The sequence below is a fragment of the Podarcis bocagei genome (genome assembly GCF_964188305.1).
Source record: "Podarcis bocagei genome assembly, chromosome: 8".
NCBI lineage: Eukaryota > Metazoa > Chordata > Lepidosauria > Squamata > Lacertidae > Podarcis > Podarcis bocagei.
In genome coordinates this window covers 7192546-7209907 of record NC_138133.1, presented here as the reverse complement: position 1 = coordinate 7209907, position 17362 = coordinate 7192546, and the positions used below count along the sequence as shown (strand labels likewise).

General features: G+C 43.5%; 1 protein-coding gene across 1 annotated transcript in view; it reads right to left on the bottom strand.

Annotated features, from left to right (window-relative positions):
- Positions 1–9782: 9782 nt before the first annotated feature.
- Positions 9783–17362, bottom strand: part of RRBP1 (ribosome binding protein 1) — a 40021-nt gene continuing 32441 nt past the window's right edge. Inside the window, exons 15-22 of the mRNA XM_081206239.1 lie at positions 16666–16755; positions 15781–15873; positions 15121–15192; positions 14737–14832; positions 12453–12536; positions 10701–10793; positions 10405–10548; positions 9783–9948 (exon numbers count right to left, since the gene is read on the bottom strand). Of these exons, the coding sequence (XP_081062365.1) occupies positions 9907–9948; positions 10405–10548; positions 10701–10793; positions 12453–12536; positions 14737–14832; positions 15121–15192; positions 15781–15873; positions 16666–16755 (714 nt within the window). The 3' untranslated portion in view covers positions 9783–9906. The remainder of the gene's footprint in view (positions 9949–10404; positions 10549–10700; positions 10794–12452; positions 12537–14736; positions 14833–15120; positions 15193–15780; positions 15874–16665; positions 16756–17362) is intronic.

The window sequence follows — 17362 nt, the reverse complement described above, 5'->3', positions numbered from 1 at the left end:
TTAGGGGATGTAAATGAATACTTGCACCATACTTTGAACCTACTTTTGCAAACAGATATGTGCTCTGTGATTTGATGCAAAAATCATGGAAGACCAGACCCATTGGAATTGGTGCTTTGGGTCAATGTTTGAATCATAGCAGTGCTGGCAAGGGCCAGATCTGTAATTTTTACTCTATAGCCTATGGATCAAGCATAGAATCACAGAATCGTAGAAAGGGACCCTGAGAGTCATCTAGTCCAACCCTCTGCAGTGCGGGAATATCAATGTAAGCTTTCTTTCAATGGTTTTGAGAGGATCTCCTCTGAAAATCATACAATGATCCACTTTTTATTCACTATGCAGTAGGTTTTCATGTTCACCTGTGTTAATTTTGTATCTCCCAATATTCTGATAATGGCTAAACACCACACACCAGCCACACTATTATGTGACTAATTTGAACCCAATTGTGTTCTGACTATATGCAATTTTCTCTTTAGGTGCCATCCCTGGAACGTAGTTTGTGTGATCTGCTTGATCAGACAAAAGTTCCATTTAGATCAACATCATATCATTTCTTACAGTGGAAAATCAGATTGTGTCTAAAAACAGGGCATGAAAACAATATCCCCTCTCAAAGCAACTGGTACATTGCCTCCAAGGTTCCATACAACTATTATGTACGGCAAGCACTCAGTGATCCAAGTATCCTCCATGAGTATTTCTACTTTTCTTAATACTGTTTCTCTGTCCAGGGCAGCTGTATACCAGCTCCATCTGGTACACAGGCTGAGACCCTACCTGCCCGAGGACTGTCTTGCCAGAGTGGTGCATGCTCTGGTTATCTCCCGCTTGGACTACTGCAATGCACTCTATGTGGGGCTACCTTTGAAGGTGACTTGGAAACTACAACTAATCCAGAAAGCGGCAGCTAGACTGATGATTGGAAGTGGCCACTAGAACCATATAACACCAGTCCTAAAGGATCTTCATTGGCTCCCAGTGTGTTTCTGGCCTCGGTTCAGTATACCTGAAGGAGCGTCTCCACCCCTATCCTTCACTGAGGTCCTCCTCCAAGGGTCTTCTGCTGGTTCCCTCACTGCAATTAGTGAAGTTCTAGGGAACCAGGCGGAGGGCCTTTTCAGCAGTGGCACCCTTCCTGTAGAACGCCCTCTCATCAGATGTCAAGGAGATAAAGAACTAGTCGTATCTCGGAAGTCGAATGGACTCCATTCCGGAAGTCTGTTTGACTTCTGAAACGTTCAGAAACCAAAGTGTGGCTTCTGATTGGTTGTAGGAAGCTCCTGCAGCCAATCGGAAGCCACAGAAGCCCCATCAGACGTTTGGCTTCCAAAAGAACGTTCAAAAACCGGAACACTCACTTCCAGTTGTAATCATTCAGGAGCCAGAATGTTCGACTCCCAAGGCGTTCGGGAGCCAAGGTACGACTATACACAACTTTTAGGAGACATCTGAAGGCAGCCTGTATCGGGAGGTTTTTAATGTTTGATCTTTTTATTATGTTTTTATATATGCTGTAACCTGCCTAGATGGCTGGGGAAACCCAGCCAGATGGGCAGGGTATAAATAATAAATTATTATTATTGTTTAAAAATGTAAGCTAGTGGTCCCCACCACTTCCTGTGACAATACAGCAGACCTGGAAATTATGTGCATTTAACTCGTGAACTTTCAGCTTTAATTTTTTTTGCAAGAAAAATGAAGGGAGGCAAAAACTGGGTGGACATCCCAAAAAACCAAACTGGCAATTCCGCCTGCGATTGCACCCATTGCATTTTAGCTATATGTGATTTTGGCTTTACGTGTTAAGTTGCTATTGTGCTGTACATTTCATATATTTGTTCACAGTACTTTCTTGTCTGCTGTCAATCTTCTACCCAAGTTTCTCCACACCATAATGCCCCCAACCTCTACCATGCTCTGCCTCAGTCACCTTTTGTATAAACTAAAAAGGTCCAGATTGCTACTGCCTTTCCACCACAGGGGAGATGCTCTGGGCTCTGATTATCTGGGCACTTTTCCCAAGGCTGGCCCCAGTCCCACCCCCCTTTTGGAGAGAAACCTGAGCACAGCATCCCACATGCTTGTTGCCCCACGGATCTGTATGGGGCCAGATCTTCACACAGGGGCAGGGGTCCCCAGCCATGGCCCCCCACTATCCCCTTCCCAACCACATACCCTCCAACATTTCTCTGATGAAAATCGGGGTGTCCTATTCAAATAATAGCAATAACAACAACAAGACAACAATAATAATATTTTTACCCTCCCCATCTGACTGGGTTTACCCCATAAACTCTGGGCAGCTTCCCACATCTATAAAAAACAAAATAAAAAATCTGAAAAGTTCAGGTGCTCAGGGGTCGCGTTCCTGCACACTTTCCAACATTTCTCTGGTGGAAATTGGGACCTCAAATAATAATAATAAATACTACTATTTATACCCACCCCCATCTGACTGAGTTGCCCCACACACTCTGGGCAGCATCCCACATCCATAAAAACGTAATAAAACATTTGAAAAGTTCCCTATACGGGGCTGCCTTCAGGTGGCTAGAGGGTCGCATCCCCACGTCCCTTCATCATTTCTCTGATGGAAATAGGGACCTCCTACTCTAATAATAATAATAATAATAATAATAATAATAATAATAATTACTACTATTTATTCTCACCCCCATCTGACTATGTGAGCTTCCCACATCTACAAAAAAACCAAAACATTTGAAAAGTTCCCTATGCGGGGCTGCCTTCAGGTGGCTAGAGGGTCGCATCCTGGCGTCCCTTCATCATTTCTCTGATGGAAATAGGGACCTCCTACTCTAATAATAATAATAATAATAATAATAATAATAAATACTACTATTTTTTCTCACCCCCATCTGACTGGGTGAGCTTCCCACATCTACAAAAAAAAACCCAAAACATTTGAAAAGTTCCCTATACGGAGCTGCCTTCAGGTGGCTAGAGGGTCGCATCCTGGCGTCCCTTCATCATTTCTCTGATGGAAATAGGGACCTCCTACTCTAATAATAATAATAATAATAATAATAATAATAATAATAATAATAAATACTACTATTTTTTCTCACCCCCATCTGACTGGGTGAGCTTCCCACATCTACCAAAAAAAACCCAAAACATTTGAAAAGTTCCCTATACGGAGCTGCCTTCAGGTGGCTAGAGGGTCGCATCCCCACGTCCCTTCATCATTTCTCTGATGGAAATAGGGACCTCCTACTCTAATAATAATAATAATAATAATAATAATAATAATAATAATAAATACTACTATTTATTCTCACCCCCATCTGACTGGGTGAGCTTCCCACATCTACAAAAAATAATAATTGAAAAGTTCCTTATACGGGGCTGCCTTCAGGTGGCTAGAGGGTCGCATCCTGGCGTCCCTTCATCATTTCTCTGATGGAAATAGGGACCTCCTACTCTAATAATAATAATAATAATAATAATAATAATAATAAATACTACTATTTATTTATTCTCACCCCCATCTGACTGGGTTGCCCCACACACTCTGGGCAGCATCTCACATCCATAAAAACATAATAAAACATTTGAAAAGTTCCCTATACGGGGCTACCTTCAGGTGGCTAGAGGGTCGCATCCTGGCGTCCCTTCATCATTTCTCTGATGGAAATAGGGACCTCCTACTCTAATAATAATAATAATAATAATAATAATAATAATAATAATAATAATAATAAATACTACTATTTATTTATTCTCACCCCCATCTGACTGGGTTGCCCCACACACTCTGGGCAGCTTCCCACATCTTTAAAAACGCAATAAAACATTTGAAAAGTTCCCTATACGGGGCTACCTTCAGGTGGCCAGAGGGTCGCATCCTGGCGTCCCTTCATCATTTCTCTGATGGAAATAGGGACCTCCTACTCTAATAATGATAATAATAATAATAATAATAATAATAATAATAATAATAATAATAATAAAAAATACTACTATTTATTTATTCTCACCCCCATCTGACTGGGTTGCCCCACACACTCTGGGCAGCATCTCACATCCATAAAAACGCAATAAAACATTTGAAAAGTTCCCTATACGGGGCTGCCTTCAGGTGGCTAGAGGGTCGCATCCTGGCGTCCCTTCATCATTTCTCTGGTGGAAATAGGGACCTCCTACTCTAATAATAATAATAATAATAATAATAATAATAATAAATACTACTATTTATTTATTCTCACCCCCATCTGACTGGGTGAGCTTCCCACATCTACAAAAAAAAATAATTGAAAAGTTCCCTATACGGGGCTGCCTTCAGGTGGCTAGAGGGTCGCATCCCCACGTCCCTTCATCATTTCTCTGGTGGAAATAGGGACCTCCTACTCTAATAATAATAATAATAATAATAATAGTAATAATAATAATAATAATAAATACTACTATTTATTTATTCTCACCCCCATGTGACTGGGTTGCCCCACACACTCTGGGCAGCTTCCCACATCTACAAAAACGTAATAAAACATTTGAAAAGTTCCTTATACGGAGCTGCCTTCAGGTGGCTAGAGGGTCGCATCCCCACGTCCCTTCATCATTTCTCTGGTGGAAATAGGGACCTCCTACTCTAATAATAATAATAATAATAATAATAATAGTAATAATAATAATAATAATAATAATAAATACTACTATTTATTTATTCTCACCCCCATCTGACTGGGTTGCCCCACACACTCTGGGCAGCTTCCCACATCTACAAAAACGTAATAAAACATTTGAAAAGTTCCCTATACGGAGCTGCCTTCAGGTGGCTAGAGGGTCGCATCCCCACGTCCCTTCATCATTTCTCTGATGGAAATAGGGACCTCCTACTCTAATAATAACAATAACAATAACAATAATAATAATAATAATAATAATAATAATAATAATAATAATAATAAATACTATTTTTTCTCACCCCCAGCTGACTGGGTGAGCTTCCCACATCTACAAAAAAAAAATAAAAAAAATGAAAAGTTCCCTATACGGGGCTGCCTTCAGGTGGCTAGAGGGTCGCATCCTGGCGTCCCTTCATCATTTCTCTGATGGAAATAGGGACCTCCTACTCTAATAATAATAATAATAATAATAATAATAATAAATACTATTTATTCTCACCCCCATGTGACTGGGTTGCCCCACACACTCTGGGCAGCTTCCCACATCTACAAAAACGTAGTAAAACATTTGAAAAGTTCCCTATACAGGGCTGCCTTCAGGTGGCCAGAGGGTCGCATCCTGGCTTCCCTTCATCATTTCTCTGATGGAAATAGGGACCTCCTACTCTAATAATAATAATAATAATAATAATAATAATAATAATAATAATAATAAATACTATTTATTCTCACCCCCATCTGACTGGGTGAGCTTCCCACATCTACCAAAAAAAAAACAAAACCTTTGAAAAGTTCCCTATGCGGGGCTGCCTTCAGGTGGCCAGAGGGTCGCATCCCCACGTCCCTTCATCATTTCTCTGATGGAAATAGGGACCTCCTACTCTAATAATAATAATAATAATAATAATAATAATAATAATAATAATAAATACTATTTTTTCTCACCCCCATCTGACTGGGTTGCCCCACACACTCTGGGCAGCTTCCCACATCTACAAAAACGTAATAAAACATTTGAAAAGTTCCCTATACGGGGCTGCCTTCAGGTGGCTAGAGGGTCGCATCCTGGCGTCCCTTCATCATTTCTCTGGTGGAAATAGGGACCTCCTACTCTAATAATAATAATAATAATAATAATAATAATAATAATAATAATAATAATAATAAATACTACTATTTATTTATTCTCACCCCCATCTGACTGGGTTGCCCCACACACTCTGGGCAGCTTCCCACATCTTTAAAAACGTAATAAAACATTTGAAAAGTTCCCTACGCGGGGCTGCCTTCAGGTGGCCAGAGGGTCGCATCCTGGCGTCCCTTCATCATTTCTCTGGTGGAAATAGGGACGTTGTCTGCCGGGTCTAATCCAAAACAGGGACCCCGGGAGGCTCTGCCCCCCCCCACCCCGCCAGCGCCCCCCCTCCGGGGGGGGGAGGCACCTTCGCCTCGCCGCGCCGCTTCCAGGGCGGCTCCAGAGTCCGCTCCCCCGCGCCGGTTCTCCGGCTACGGGCGCTGCTCCTGCCCGGCGGCGCGGAGGGAGACGAGGCCCCGGCGCCGGCTTCCCTGGCGGCGAGGCCCTTCTCCCCTCAGAGCGCTCACCTCGCCGCCGCCGCCGCCTCACGGGGAGGCCGACCAGGCCGCCGCCGCCATAGCCAGGCCGAAGCCCCGCGGCTCGCCTGCCGAGCGAGGCCTCCGAAGGGGCACCTGTGGCGCCCGCTGAGCAGGAGCAGCGCGACGACGGAGACGGCGAGCCCCGGCCGCCTCTCGCGATTGGCCGATGGGGAGGGGGAGGGGCCTGGATAAGCCCCGCCCCTCTCCGCCGGTCGAGCGCGGAGGGATTCCGACCGCGGGTTTATTCGCGGGTTTATTCCGCACGTTCCAGACGCCGCTTGCCTGCTGCAGATGAACCTCAAGGAGGCTGGTCGCACAAAAAAAGATGAAATCCGGAAAAAATTCACTTGAAAAAGAAAAGAAAGCTTTTTTATTTATTTTGGAAACAGGAGCTTTGGTTAAGGATGGAACAATTTAAAGGGCAAGGACCGCTTGCTTATGACACGTGTGTGCTCTCTCTGTATGTGTGTGTGTGTGTGTTTGGATCTAGAGGTCAACACGCGCGTTTCCACCGCGAGAAGACACGCGATCAGCTGCAAAAACAAGAGTTTATATTCAAAACAAAAGCGAAGAAAATGCGACAAAAGCACTTCGCATTTGTAATTTTGAAGGAAAACGCAGCCAATCCGCTTTAAATTCTTTCACTGCAATGGTTCAGTAGCCAGCAGGTTTTTTTTAGGAAACTTGTGGAGTGGGTTTTTTTCCTTTTATTGGTTATTTATTTTATTATTCAGAGGCTTACACTACATCACTGCAGTTTGGCCAGAGCAAAATAGATCCAAACTCTGTATCTGAGCAGGGAGAAGTCTGTCTGTAGTTCCGAAATGTTGACTATAATATAAAAATAACTTCAGATATCGAGGCAGAGGACTTTCCTGAAAGGATGTCCTCTGCAGGCTTCAGCTTCCCAGGAAGAGCTGCTTCCGGCACATTTCTGGCAATTCATAGCTGAAGGCTAACTAATGTGCTATTCATATCCTCAAATAAAGAGGCATTTCCCTCCTCAATAAGCTGTTTATAGCAGCCCCATTACATCTGGATAGTACAAATTCATATTTTCCCATGCACTGATGAAATAGCACATAATGCATTTATTTGGGCTTGTTGGCTGGCAGAAGTTGCGTCACCATGAACTGCGAGACCTTGGGAGCTCTTCTGTGGTTACAAGTTATCATTCAGAATTACAAAAATACACAGCAAATTCCTCTACACTTGATTTCTCTTGAACCATGATTCCTTAAGGAGGCAGCTCTTTATTCAGGGAATTTGCGTAATTTCTTCCAGTGCAATGCCACAATATTCTTGAATGTGCTTCGCAATGCAAAGCAGCAATGTATTTCTGTCTTTGGCAGCTCTTAGGTTTGCTTGTGCAAAAAGCATTACAGATCCAAAGCTCCAATACGAGCTGGATGCACAAATAATTGTAGTTGGATGTATAAATTCTGTTTTTAATTGGACAGCATACATTTCACCAGGAACATTTCTCACTTCATTATCAAACTGGGCAGACACACTGCGAAATACAAAGGGACAAAGTACCGTATTTTTCGCTCTATAGGACGCACCAGACGATAAGACGCACCTAGTTTTGGGGGGGGGGAGGAAACAAGAAGAAAAAAAAATTCTGAATTCCAGAAGCCAGAACAGCAAGAGGGATCTGGCTGCTAGGATAGCCTCTTGCTGTTCTGGCTTCTGGGATAGCCACTGATGCCTCTCCCGGGCAGCGGGATGAAGGGTCCCCCTGGCCGGAAGAGGCTGTGTGCGGGTAAGCTGCCCTCTGTATCTTCCCCCATCTCCCGCAAGAACCGCATGCTTTTTAAAGGGAGTGCGGTTCTTGGGGGCTTTTCTGGGAGGTGGGGGAAGGGACAGAGTCGTCTGCTCTGTCCCTTCCCCCACTTCCCACAAGAGCCGCGCAAAGCCTCCGCAGGGCAGTGGGGAACCTTCATCCCCGTGTCCTGCGGAGGCTTCTGGGAAAGCCCGCAAAGCCTCCGGAGGGCAGCAGGATAAAGGCACCCCACTGCCCTCCAGAGGCTTCACAGGCTGTCCCAGAAGCCAGAACAGCGAGCCGGAGCACTGCGCAGCGCTCTGTCTCGCTGTTCTAGCTTCTGGCTTAGCTGCGCAAAGCCTCCGCAGGGCAGCAGGGTGCCTTCATCCTGCTGCCCTGTGGAGGCTTTGCGCAGCTAAGCCTGAAGCTAGAACAGCAAGATGGAGCACTGCGCAGCGCTCCTTCTCCCTGTTCTGGCTTAGCCGCGCAGCCTGCATTCGCTCCATAAGACGCACACACATTTTCCCTTTTGTGTAAGGAGGGAAAAAGTGCGTCTTATAGAGTGAAAAATACGGTAATTGGACGAAGAGGCATTATAACAGCCCATTCTGTGTTGGCCGCACACTTTATCTTGTTTTGCTCTCTCCACCCCCATTGTGCACACTAATTTCAGGAAAGGTGCTACCATGTGGAGTGCTTCAGCTCAGTCCAGCAGAGCAGTGGTGTTGCTTGGGTTCCCATCTTCGCATGTGCTCCCACTTACATGCGCGCCAAAACCGGCGCTAAAAGGGGGCGGGGTGGAATGGGGCAGCAGCAGAATGGGGGAAGCCCAGTGTAAGTGGCTCCCACTGGGGTGCCACGGAAAGAATGTGTTTGGTCAAGGGAGCTGTGGACTCAAAAGAGTTGAAAAGCACTGCCGTAGGGCATATTCTGGACTGCAGTACAACACACAGTTGACGTGCAGCACAAATCAGTCCTGTTGGGCTCTAATGTTAAGTCAAACTATGAACACACTCCATGTTTTCATGTGTGCTGCCAGAGAATATTAGGGAAGCTGCCATTACTAATCTTCTTAAAAATATAATACCTCTACTCAAGCTAGGCGCAGAATCCCGTTTTTAATTGCAATCAGCCAGCTGTTTGGGAGAAGCCCATAAGCAGGGCATGACAGGAGCACCTGTAACTTGTTTGTGCTGCAGCAACTAGGACAGTAAGGAGCCTTTAAGAAGACAGAGTCCCAGCCTTCCTGGAACACATTTGGGAAACGGAAGGGTTCCCTGCTTCTGGAAGAGACTCCAGTATTAAGAATGTGGACGCAGCCTGCCTTTGGAATGGTGTTTGTCTGTCCCTTGCAAGCAACAGCGACACGTGATGTCCTCTCCCAGATGTTGCAAGGTGTTCACATAGAGACAAACTGCCGTGATTGTGTAGGCAGGCTACTTATAGCCACATGTAACTTCATCAAATGCTTCCCAGGCAATGGATGGGGTTTCACGATGAATCTATGAGATTACCCAAGCCATGTTTGTCTTAATAGTATTTCACACAATTTTCAAGGCCATTTTGATGGTGGCAATCACCCCATCGATCAGGCATGATGCCAAAGCTACCGGGTTCCTCCTCATGGCACAGAGTTTTTCCTGCAGCAGGAATTAGTGCAGTTTTTACAACATAGTCAAAGAGTGTGTTTATTGATGGGTTCTTGCACAGTTTACTTTTATTCTTAAAAAAAACCACCACTAAATAAATTCTGGTCAATAGTGTCTTTTTTCTTTCTTTCTTTTGCTTCTCTCTACATTAAACAAGTGCATAGTTTAGGAAAGTGTTAAGGCATTTCATATGGTGAAAAACATGTCCTGGATTTCGGTTCAGTCAAACAGATGTGCCTTCCTTGGCAACGTCTTCATTTTCTCCCTGAAGAGGATGAAAAGTAAGTTATTGCACTTTGTGTTCTAAACAGTTTTCAAGAACAGAACAGAATTTTTTTTAAAGAAACCTTGTAAATTAAGATTACAGATGTGAGGAATTCAGATGTGGTTTATACTGGGGTCTTACAGAGACAAAATTAATGTAGGAATTTCGGGGTTTCTGAATTGTACAATCCCCCCATCTCCTGCATAATACATCATGCGCTTATCTGCATGCTCTGATCTTACTACATTGTACAAATTATATCTCATGTTGCAGAAAGCAATGGGGGGGGGGAGCAGGGGATGGGCTACCACAGTCAACTGAAGCCCTATATGTTTAACCATGTTTAGCGCTGCCCTCCAAGTTCTTCAGTAACAAAAATTGTTTCTTGTTCGAGTAGGAGACAATGCCAGGTTAATGTGGGCAGATGAGTCAAGGAAAGAGAAGGCATTCAAATACCGTTTCCTTAAGCTGTTCTTGCAGTTTTACCACTGTGTCCTTTTCTTTAGCCAGCTGCTCTTGGGTGACTTGCAAAAGCTCTTTTAGTTTGGTAGCTGCACATCCTAAGTCCTTTGTTAACTTCTTCTCCTTCTCTAGTGTTTCCTTCAGTTGGCAAAACAAACAAACAAACAAACAAACAAACAATTATTTGAATAATTGTGGTATTTCCAAGGAGGTGGAATTCAGTGTTGAGTTCCCACATCTCTGCCTTGTTCCTCCCTCTGCCTAAAGCAACCCAGTGGTAGAAGCCTTACCTGGAGCCGCAAAACATCTTCCTTGGCAGCCTCATTTCCACCAAGTTTTAGCTTCTCCAGTTCAGCCTGCAAGCTGCGCACCAAGTCCTGAGCCTTGAATTTCAAAAAAAGTTGAAGTTTAAATCAGCTGCACTCTTGAAGAGCCGAATTAACAAACACTTTAATAAAAAAGAGACTTATCAAGCTGGAAACTTCTCAGGACAGGCATTGGAAGGCGGATCATAAACACATAAAACTTCATCTAGAATATTTTTATTACACTAATGATGCTAATAAAATGTGGTCAAATCTGGAGCATTAAACACTGAAATGTCAGGCCCGTTTAAAGGTCCAGTATTGAAACCATTGTCCAAAACCACATACAAAGCTAAACTTCTAATACTGAACTGAAAAACACTGGGGAGGGGGGCACACAAAACAAAGCCGCTCCAGTATGGTACAAGCAGTAATTGCTGGGTATTGATTAGACCCCATGCAAATAGCTGTGCTGATTTGGAAGCTGGAAATGTTAATGAAAAGTACATTGGGACAAGGACCTCTTTGTAATATAACGGAAATATACCGTATTTTTCGCTCTATAACACGCACCCGACCATAACACGCACGTAGTTTTTAGAGGAGGAAAATCTGTAGGCATGCCACCCGTAGACATTCCCTCCATAACATGCACAGACATTTCCCCTTACTTTTTAGGAGGAAAAAAGTGAGTGTTATGGTGCAAAAAATACGGTAGTTTTTCCAAGTATGGGGCACAATATCTCATAATTGTGTTACTTATCTATTAGCTCCCCTCTTGCTTCTGATTGTCCCCTAAATCGCACAGCCGCAGTGTGTGTGTGTGTGTGTTAGAAACACACCAGAGAAAGCTCTTGGTGTAGACAAAGTGAGGAGAAGTTTTTGGCCTAATCCTGGCTGGTAAGAGAAGGGATGAATCTTCCTCTCAGTAATCTCAATAAGAAATTGGGAGACTCTATGCCAGTAATGGGGAGACGCGGGTGGCGCTGTGGGTTAAACCACACAGCCTAGGACTTGCTGATCAGAAGTTCAGCGGTTCGAATCCCCATCACGGGGTGAGCTCCCGTTGCTCGGTCCCTGCTCCTGCCAACCTAGCAGTTCGAAAGCACACCAGTGCAAGTAGATAAATAGGTCCCACTCCTACGGGAAGGTAAACGGCGTTTCCGTGTGCTGCTCTGGTTTGCCAGAAGCAGCTTAGTCATTGCTGGCCACATGACCCGGAAGCTGTATGCCAGCTCCCTCGGCCAATAAAGCGAGATGAGCGCCGCAACCCCAGAGTCGGTCATGACTGGACCTAATGGTCAGGGGTCCCTTTACCTTTATGCCAGTAATGAAAGGGAAAAAACCAAGAGACACTGCTGCATGTTATGCATAAAGTATAATGTGTGGTTTGGCCCAAAATGTCTACGTGAAGAATTTGAGAATAAATTCACATACTAGTTTCTGTGGACAGGGTTTATTTTATTTTATTTTTTGTATGGAACCCAAACCGACTTGGCTGAGGCTTGTGTTTCTTTATAGGACTGTCAACAGACACCAGTGAAAACAAACTTGCTCTTGTTAACACAATAACTTGCAGCAGTTGCAAGACCTCCAAATTAAGAGCCCCCAATCTTGGCATCAGTGGCGAAGCGACTTCAACTATTGTTATGTGGGCTTGTGGTTTACCAGTGGCCTATAAGTTTTACTATTCTATTGACAACAACGAGGAAACTCTGTCTTGATGTAATCATTTACCTGAGCCAGCTCCTGGGCTTTTTTGAGTGCTTCTGTTTTTCTTGAGTCCAGGTGTTCTTGGGATTCAGATAACAGTTGTCTCAGCTAAAACACACAGAGACACAATTGCATTACCTTAGTACAGGCATAGGCAAACTCGGCCCTCCAGATGTTTTGAGACTACAATTCCCATCATCCCTGACCACTGGTCCTGGTAGCTAGGGATGATGGGAGTTGCAGTTCCAAAACATCTGAAGGGCCAATTTTGCCTATGCCTGCCTTAGTATATAAACAGAGTTTATTTGAAGATGAAGAGCCATAACCTTCTGCTACCATATAACTAAGGATGGGGTCACTGCTTGTCTGTGTTCTTTCAGCGCTCATGGTTTTCACCATGCAGGTTCAGTTTGTGCTGAACCTTAAGTCTGTTTTGTATTGATGTAAACCTCTAGAATGTATTTTGTATAGCTAACTATTTAGCTCTATCCCCAGTATATCTTATCTTATTGCTATGGCTAGTAGCTAATGCAAATAAATTTTCTATCCGCCTAGTCGGGCTCAGCACAGAGCATCTCAACAGTGAACTCAGCTCTGCCACTGAGCTGAAAAATGCAGAAAATGTTGAGCTGTAGCTCAAAAATGTGACTGATGTTGACTCTAATGCAAATCAGCTGCCCTCATTAATGTTGCAGAAATACAGCAAGGCATAGAGCTCGACTCTTTTCTATGTTTAGTATTAATATAATACACAGGCTTTTAAAAAACAAAAACGTATCAGTGGTTAACAGAAGCAGGAGCTCAATACAGGAGGCAGTCTGATGCAAACAAAGCTCACATCGCATAAAATTCCATGCATAAATCCATTTACAACAGATTTCTCCTCCATCCAGTGTGATACTTTATGGTATCCATCAGGGTTAAACTTAATGATTTATTTCTTTTAAACAACAACAAAAAAAAATTTTAATTAAATATTTTCTTGTATTTCTGAGGATTTCCTGACAACAGAACATGCTTTCTATTTAAGCACTTAGTTCTGCACACTGTGCTTCAAACCCTCTGTGGCGTTTGCCTCCTAGGATGGGTAATAAGGAAAGGGTTAAAATGGGTGTGATGTGATTGGCCAGTGAGAATGCAAGAGGGGAGTAAAAGTTAGAGTGGAGGTTTGGGAGTTGAGGTTTGGGAATTGGAGAAGGAAGAGGGAGGATTAGGTGTGGGTTGGTAGAGTTGTATTGTGAGAGAGTGAGAGGAATTGTCAGGTGGAGTAAGATAGATAGTTGGGACTAATCAGTTTGAAGTTGTTAGGAACTAAGATTTAAGAAACTGACAAGAAAAATCAATTGAAACCATAAGCTTGTCCCTGCATTTAAAAATAAATTTGATTATTTGTTAATGTTAACAACTGTCTGGACTCCGTGTGTCCCTGTGAGAAGTGGGGTGGTGGCTGCGAAGAAGGCAATCACAGTGGTGGCACAGGGTCAATAGACTGTCAAACCTCCGGGGGCCCTGTGTGATCGCCACACCCTCCCTCTTCCTTGATCTTGGTTTTCCAAGAACAGACAACCTAAGAATCTAATGAGAGACTGCATCATGTTCTCACAGTGGCCAAAACCTGTGGGAAACCAGTAGCAGGATCCAAGCGAAAGAACCCTCTTGTGGTTTCCAGCAACTGGAATTTGGAACTGTAGAGGCAGAGCACAGCCACCGTAGTCCAGTAGCCTTCAGTAACCTTATGCCCATCAATTTGTCCAATTCTCTTTTAAAGCCATCAGGGTTGGTGGCCAACACTGCTTAGTGTGGGACCAAGTTCCATAGTTTAACTGCGGGAAGAAACACTTTTTTATCTGTCATGACTCTCCGAACATTCAGCTTCACTGGAAATCCAAGTGTTATGAAAGACGACAAACACAACTTTTTGTGTTAATATTTGAGATCTATAACTTGACTTCTCATTGGATTGTTAAGCCATCAATGCAACTTAAAATCAAAGCAAAAGTCAATAAAGATTCTATTCACCCAGTAGGACTGCATTCAAAGAAGTGTTTTAACAATCAGGGGTCTAGATTATGAAATGGCAAATCCCTTTTACTATTTTCCCCCACACTGAACCTGTGAACACTTTCTGCTGAATCACAGAATAGTCCTCTGTAACTCAAAAGAATGCCTATTCCTTTACCACGAGCTTGAAAAGGTGCATCTACTTTTCTTCGCGGACACCACATGATTATTTCCTTAAACTTTTCAGCCACCAATTCTCCAAATCATGATCTTTCCCTAAGAACTCAAATGTCTCACAAACACTTACATGCTCAACTTCTTTCATGTAATTCTGCCGTTCGGAGTTGGCTGTTGCCAAGTGATTTTCCAGCTGTGCTTCCAAAAGAGAGGTGTATTCTTTCAGCTGTTAAAAAAGGGGGGGGCAGGCAGAACAACAGGAAGCTGTTAAGATCACATTTCCCCCTTATACCAGAAAATTTGCATTGAAATCATATTTATACATTCCTGGACACCACAAGAAATCCTCCCTCCTCTTAAGGAAAGGGTTTTGGGATTACACATCCCAGTCATGTTTTGGGCTTGCTCTGCGTTAGCCAATTTCATGTCCCACAGTCTAAAGGAAAGAGGTAAAATGCCCCATTTTCAAATTTTTCATGTACTTTCCTTCTGGAGTCTTCGAATGCTTCCATACCTTGTCTGTATTCTGAAGTTCCATCTTTAACTTCTCCACATCATCTTCAAGAGATTTCATTTGGTCCTGGGACTAAATGAAGCATTTCCCACACCCAAGGGACCAGAAATTAGAGCATTAGTGTATAGCATTTACCGTTAATATTTTCACTTGAGAGATATCTTGGCACAAATATGCCATCTAGAGTTCTGCTTACATGCCTTGGGCTCAAGGAAAACAAGACAAAACACCTAAGGGCTATTGGCTGAAAGTGAAGTTGCAGGTAGAGAATTTCCAGCTGTGTATTATTATTATTATCATCATCATCATCATCATCATCATTATTAATTAATTAAATTATATACTGTTCTTCACCCATAGATCTCAGGCGGTTCTTCCTTAACACATAACTGAAAAAGCTACATACGTTCACCTCCGTTATCTAAACCGCCTGAGGGGAAGTGCCTAATTTTTGGACATGGAATAATATCGTTGGCAGAGGGGTAAACCAATGAGATATTTCACCATCTCCTCTGCGCTGCACAGTGGGAAGTGATGGTTGACCTGATCAAACACCTTCCTTGCACAGTGAAGTGCTCATACTGGTCACAAGGAGAAAGTGGTTTCGGTAACAACTCCAAAGCATGCACGCGAATACACACACTCTCCTTCGGCAAGTACCTTCTGAAGTGCTTCTTCAGATGCAACCAGCTTCGCTTTCCACACCTGCTCCTCCTCCTCCACGCTCTTCTGCAAGTCTTTGAGCATCCTTTCCTAGTTTTGAAAAACAAAGCATGAAAACACAACTGAGAATAGAAAGGACTTTACATCTGAAGTTCATTCTCCTCATTAGATGAGTCGGTACTCTTGCCACTAGCTCTGCAAATCTTGAGCAAGAGACTGCTCAGTTCCAGAACTTGGAAAAACTAACAACTTAAAAACTGTTAAACACAGAATAATTAACCACATCCGTTGTTCCGAGAAAATTCCCTGAACTCCTTTCTTCCAGGTTGTTTCTGCTGTTTTCAGAGTCATAGTCTGGGAAAGGCTCCTGGGGCTGGAGGGTGGGGCAAGACAGGTGGAAAAGCCATTGCCTGCAGAAAATCTCTCTCCCCTCAGTTCTTCCTCTGGAGCAGAACAGGTCTCTTATGGAGTAGAATGTCCAAAAGTGGCATCTATCCCAGTGTTAAGTTGTGGGTGAACATATCAGACGACACAGCGATTCTTCATACAGCTCTTGTTTATTCACAGGCCAGAACAGAACTGAAGTGAAGGGTTCAGCCAGCCTGCTTATATAGAGCTCCAGTACAACACAACAGTAACCATTTTCTGTAACTATCCAATCACTGAACGTCACTTTCAATCCCTTATTTGCATATGTGGACCTGAGTGAAAACTATCTACAGTATCCCCCTGCTGGCCCAGGGTGAGAACTTCAGTACATAACATCCAGGACAAGCAAAGCACAGAAACAATGGCCCTTACGGGAAAACAACTTTTCTGAGCAGTATCCAGTCAACTGGACTCAATGTAATATGTCTATCTGGTATAAACAATTTCACTTACTGTCTCTGCGAGAATGGTCCTATAATGATCACATTCTGCTTGCAGGGCACTCATTGCCTCATTTGCTTCTCTTAAAGGAAGTGTCATCTCCTAAAAACACATTTCAGAGACAAGCTCTTAGAGGAAACTGCACTGAGTAGATTCAGTACCAGAGTTGAAAGCAGCCAAAAAGTCCATCAACCCCAAACCTAAAAATGCCACAAAATCCAGCATGCCAAAATCAGAGTGGGTATGATATACTACACAAATGCATTTATATAATAATTTCAGAGAATACACAAGTAAATACTGAAAGGCAAAACTACTTGCTAGACTTGGCCAATATGGAACTAATTCATCCCATCCATGCAAGGATTTCCCCTTCTGCAATGGGACCTTCCTCCCCTTTAATCTGCCTGTACATGCTGCAAATCTCCTCAAATCTGCTCCATAGGGTTGAGGGAAACCCATAGAACCAACTGGGGGGGTGCATGTGGGCAGGACAGAGGGAAATGTTGTACAAACAGAAATCCGTGTGCTGACAAAATCTTCACTTAGAGCTATACTGGCTATAACTCATCGTGATCGCTGGTGGTCTTCTCAAGCTTGAGGGAAGGGGAGAAGCCCTCCCACGCCCAGGACTCAAAATCGTCCCCTGGTGCCATTTTAAATCGGCTTGACCCACTTCACATCTGGGAAAAATAAAATGTAGATTTAG